This window comes from Monoraphidium neglectum, assembly GCF_000611645.1.
Source record: "Monoraphidium neglectum strain SAG 48.87 unplaced genomic scaffold scaffold04857, whole genome shotgun sequence".
In the NCBI taxonomy this organism is placed as follows: Eukaryota; Viridiplantae; Chlorophyta; class Chlorophyceae; order Sphaeropleales; family Selenastraceae; genus Monoraphidium; species Monoraphidium neglectum.
This window is the reverse complement of record NW_014008773.1, coordinates 1-3,875: the sequence shown is the minus strand read 5'-3', so window position 1 is coordinate 3,875 and position 3,875 is coordinate 1. Positions and strand designations below refer to the sequence as shown.

The window sequence follows — 3,875 nt, the reverse complement described above, 5'->3', positions numbered from 1 at the left end:
CGGTGGCGCTTTGCCCCCCAAGGCCCCGCCGGCTCGGGCCGCTCCGCCCCCGGCGCCCAGCCCGGCCCGGCGGCGCCCGCGCCCCCACCCGGCGCATGCTGGTCGCGCAGCCGCTTGCGCTGCTGCGGCGCCGCCCTCCGCTGCCGCGGCGAGGGCGCGGCCTCGCGGCAGGCCGCCGCAGCCCTCGCATATGGGGAGGCGGCGGCGGCGCCGCCCGTGCTAGCGCATCCATGTGACGCTGACCCGCCGCCTCTGCTGTTGGTCGTCGGCTTGCGGCGTCGGCCCAGGCGCCGCCCCGTCACCTCGCAGTCATCCTCACAGCTGGTGCCCGTCCAACTGCTGCTGCTGTCGCCGCCAGCCGCCGCGCTCGGGGCGGCGGCCGACGCTGCCCCAGCCCCGGACGCGGGGGCGCCCGAGGCAGGTGCGGCCGCGGCGCCCCCTGCGCTCGCCCAGCTGGCGTCGGTGGGCGCGGTTGCTGGCGCCCGCGCGGCGCCGGGCATGACCAACGATCCCGGACCCAGGCGAGCGATGCGCGGTGCGTGCAGCTGCGGCGCAGCGCGCGGCTGCGGCGAAGCAGCCGCCGCGCCGTGGCGCTCGCCTTCACCCGTGCCGCTGGAGCGCCGCCGCTTGGCGGGCTGTGGGGCGCCGGGGCCGCCCAGGGCGGCTGCAGCCGCGAAGGTAGGGGAGGGGGCGGCGATGCTTGGCGGGCCGTCGGCGCTGCCCGCGCCGCCCGCCTGCATCCGCGCCGCGATCGCCCCACCGGCCGCGATCGGGCTGAAAGCCGTCCCTGCTTGCCCCCTCTGCCCAGCAGCCGCCGCCCGCCAGCCGCCCTCACGGATGGCCCCCGCCGAGCCGCCCTCCTCCGCCCTCCCGGCCCCCGCGCCGCGCCCGCCGCTGGCCCTCGCCGCACTCGCCAGCGCCGGTGACAGCCAGCGGAGCCCGAAGTCCCCGCGGCCGGCGGACAGCGGCGCCCCGCCGGGCGTAGCCAGAGCTGCCTGCAGCTGCAGCTGCAGCAGCGGCGACCCCGCCGACAAGCCGCGCAGGCTGCCGATGCAGAACCCTGACCCTCGCGGGCTGCCGCAGCCGCCCAGCACCCTGCCCACGCCGACCGGCGCCGGCGCCGTCGCGGCCGCCGCGCTGCCGGCCGAGCCCGCGCCCGGCGAGCCGAGGCCGCCGAGCGCGAGCAAGGGGTGGTTGTGGTGGTGGTGGTCGCCGCCCAGCAGGCCGGTGTGCGGGGGCGAGGGGTCGTAGGCCTGCAGCAGCTGCTGCAGGCCCGGGGGCGACATCCAGGCCTCCTTCAAGGCCTGCCTCTGGAGGTCGGTGAAATCGGGCGAGGCCCAGGCCAAGTGCTGCTTCAATTGCTGCTGCTGCTGCTGCTGCTGCTGCTGTGGTAGCGGCGGTGGCTCCGCCGGCGCCCCGTCCTGCAGCGCGGGCGCCGCGGCTGCCAGCCGGTGCGGGCGCTCCCCGTCGCCACACTGCTGCTGCTGCCGCTGCTGCTGCTGCTGCGGCGGCGGCGGCGGCGCCTGGTCTGCGCCGCCGGCCCCGTCCAGCAGCTGCTGCTCATCTGCAAGCAGATGCTGCTCGTCTGCAAGCAGATGCCGCTCGTCTGCAAGCAGATGCTCGGCCGCATCTGCCTCGCCGCTTGTCGCCAGCTGCAGCGACGATCCCAGGCCGCGCGTAATGGCTGCAGATTGTGCGTCCTCGCTGTGGGCTTCCGCCGCTGGGTTTGGGTTGCCTGTGGGCAGGGGAAGGTGGAGTGGCGCAGCAGGGTGGACTTGACAGTCGCGTCGGGGGGACGGGGTGCAAGTGCGCGTCACAGCGCGCGCACCTGAGCAGGGGAAGGGCCAAGAGGAAGGCAGGGGAGAGAGAGCGAGAGCGAGAGCGAGAAATGAAGCGAAAGAGCGTGCTCCAAGGGCACGCTCGCATGCCCACATTGCCAGTGTTTGTAAGCTTGGATATGCGCAAAGTTGCACTGAGTGTGGAACACGCAACGTGCGCGGTGAGGGCGGCTGCTACCCTCCCAGCGCATCAAAACATTATGTGTTTAGGTGGGGCCCACCTGCAAACAGGAAGTTCCCCCGAAGCAGCTTGGTGATGCCGCCGGGGCCGCCCTTGGGCGGGACGCTCCCGCCGGCGTCCTCGCTGCTGCGGGCCACAACAAGCCGCTGTTGCTGCTGCTGCTGCTGCTGCTGCTGCTGCTGCTGCTGCTGCTGCTGCTGCCGCCGCTCCTGATCCTGCTCCTGGCCCGGCCGCCGCTGCGACCCCTCCCCGGGCTCTGAGGGCGACCCAAGCAGCAGCCCGACCGGCGGCGGGGGAAGCTGCCCCTCCTGCTGCTGCGCGCGCTGCCAGTGCTGCCACCCCTCGAGCGCCCCCGCGCCGGCGTCCCCCTCCCCTGCCCCGCGCGCCAGTGCCTCGACGCCGCCCCGCGCAAGGCCGGGCAGCGCGCGGCGCGCGCCGCCGGCCCTGTTTGCCGCCGCCGTCGCCACCATCAGCGCGGCGCCCGACGCGCCCGACGAGTGCTTGCGGCTGCTCGACCCTCCAGAGTGCTTGCGCATTGTCGGGCTTGTGAGCCCCCAGCTGGAGGGCGAGCCCGCCGCCTCGGCCGCCGCCGCGGCTGGGTCTGCGGCGTCGCCCGCGCCCTGCTGTTGCTGCTGTTGCTGCTGTTGCTGCTGCTGTTGCGCCTGTTCCCGTTCCCCGTGTTGATGCAGCAGCGGCTGCTCCTGCTGTTGCTGCTGCTGCTGTTGCTGCCGCTGTTGCTGCTGCTGCGCGCGCCTCTTGCCACCCTCATAGCAGTTGAGGCTCAGAGACTCCCCGGAATCTGACCAGCTGCGCTCGAGCGCCGCGGGCGGCCCCGCGCCGCTCGCAAACCTGCCGCGCTCCGCGCCGCCGCCGCCGCCAACCCCGCCCGCCGCCACATGGCGCGTGAAGCCTCCGGGCCCCACGCGCGGCTGTCGCAGCTCAGCGCCAGGCTCCGCCGTGGACGCCGACCCCAGGGGTGGCTGCTCAGCGGTCCCCGAGCCGCCACCCTCCGCGGCCGCCGCCTCAAGCGACAGCTGCTGCGAGGCCACCGCGTAGACGCCGGGGTTGCCGCATGCGAGGCACAGCAGGTCCCTGAGGGAATGACGTCACGATGATGTCAGCGATTGGTGGCGGCACGTTTGCCGGGCAAAGCAGAAGCCCGAGCCAATGCAAGCGACGCGGCCCTTGCAACGGGTCGCAACGCGGGTCACGCGGCGGCGCTCCAAATCACACGGCAGGCCGGTTCCGTTGAAGAGCCGCGAATAAGTCCAAGGTGCAAGGCGCCCACCTGAGCATCACTGCGGCGCTGCGGGCTTGCGCCTGGCAGTCCTCTGTGAGGTCGAGCGCCGCCGCCAGCCGCGCCGCGCGCTCGGGGCTGCCGACCAGCAGCTCGCACAGGCGGCCCGCGGGGAGGCAGCCGGCGGGGGCGCGCGGGTGCGCCGGCGACGGCCGCCGCCCGCAGTCGCCGAGCACAACCGGACCGGCGTTGCCGACTTCAGCCGCTGCCGGCTGGCTTTGGGGGTGCTGCGCTACGTCGGGCGCGCACAGGCGCGCACCAGCACTGCGGCCATCCAGCGGCTGCTGTCGCTGCCGCTCCGGCTCTTTGTGCAGCTGCTCGCGCTCCTGCCGCTGCTGCTGGTCGTGTTGCTGCTGCTGCTGCCGTGGCGCCAGGTCGCCACCCTCTGCTTCTGATGCACGCGGGGCGTCCAAAGGCTCCTGGCCTGCGGGCTGCGGCCCTTGCGCTGAGCCGTCGAGCGCCTCTGCAACGCCGCCAGCCGCGGGCCCCCCTGCAGGGGAGGCACCAGCCTCGCCCGCCAGGAGCGCCCCGCCCGCTCCCGGCCCGGCCTCGTGCGGGG

General features: G+C 75.0%; 1 protein-coding gene across 1 annotated transcript; it reads right to left on the bottom strand.

Moving 5' to 3' along the window:
- Positions 1-315: 315 nt before the first annotated feature.
- On the bottom strand, positions 316-3,315 carry MNEG_14892 (hypothetical protein; the record flags this gene model as incomplete). Its single annotated transcript, XM_014036637.1, has 4 exons — positions 316-385; positions 508-1,735; positions 2,060-3,111; positions 3,308-3,315. 4 exons carry the CDS (start codon positions 3,313-3,315, stop codon positions 316-318), a joined length of 2,358 nt encoding a protein of 785 aa, XP_013892091.1.
- Between the last annotated feature and the right edge of the window lie 560 nt (positions 3,316-3,875).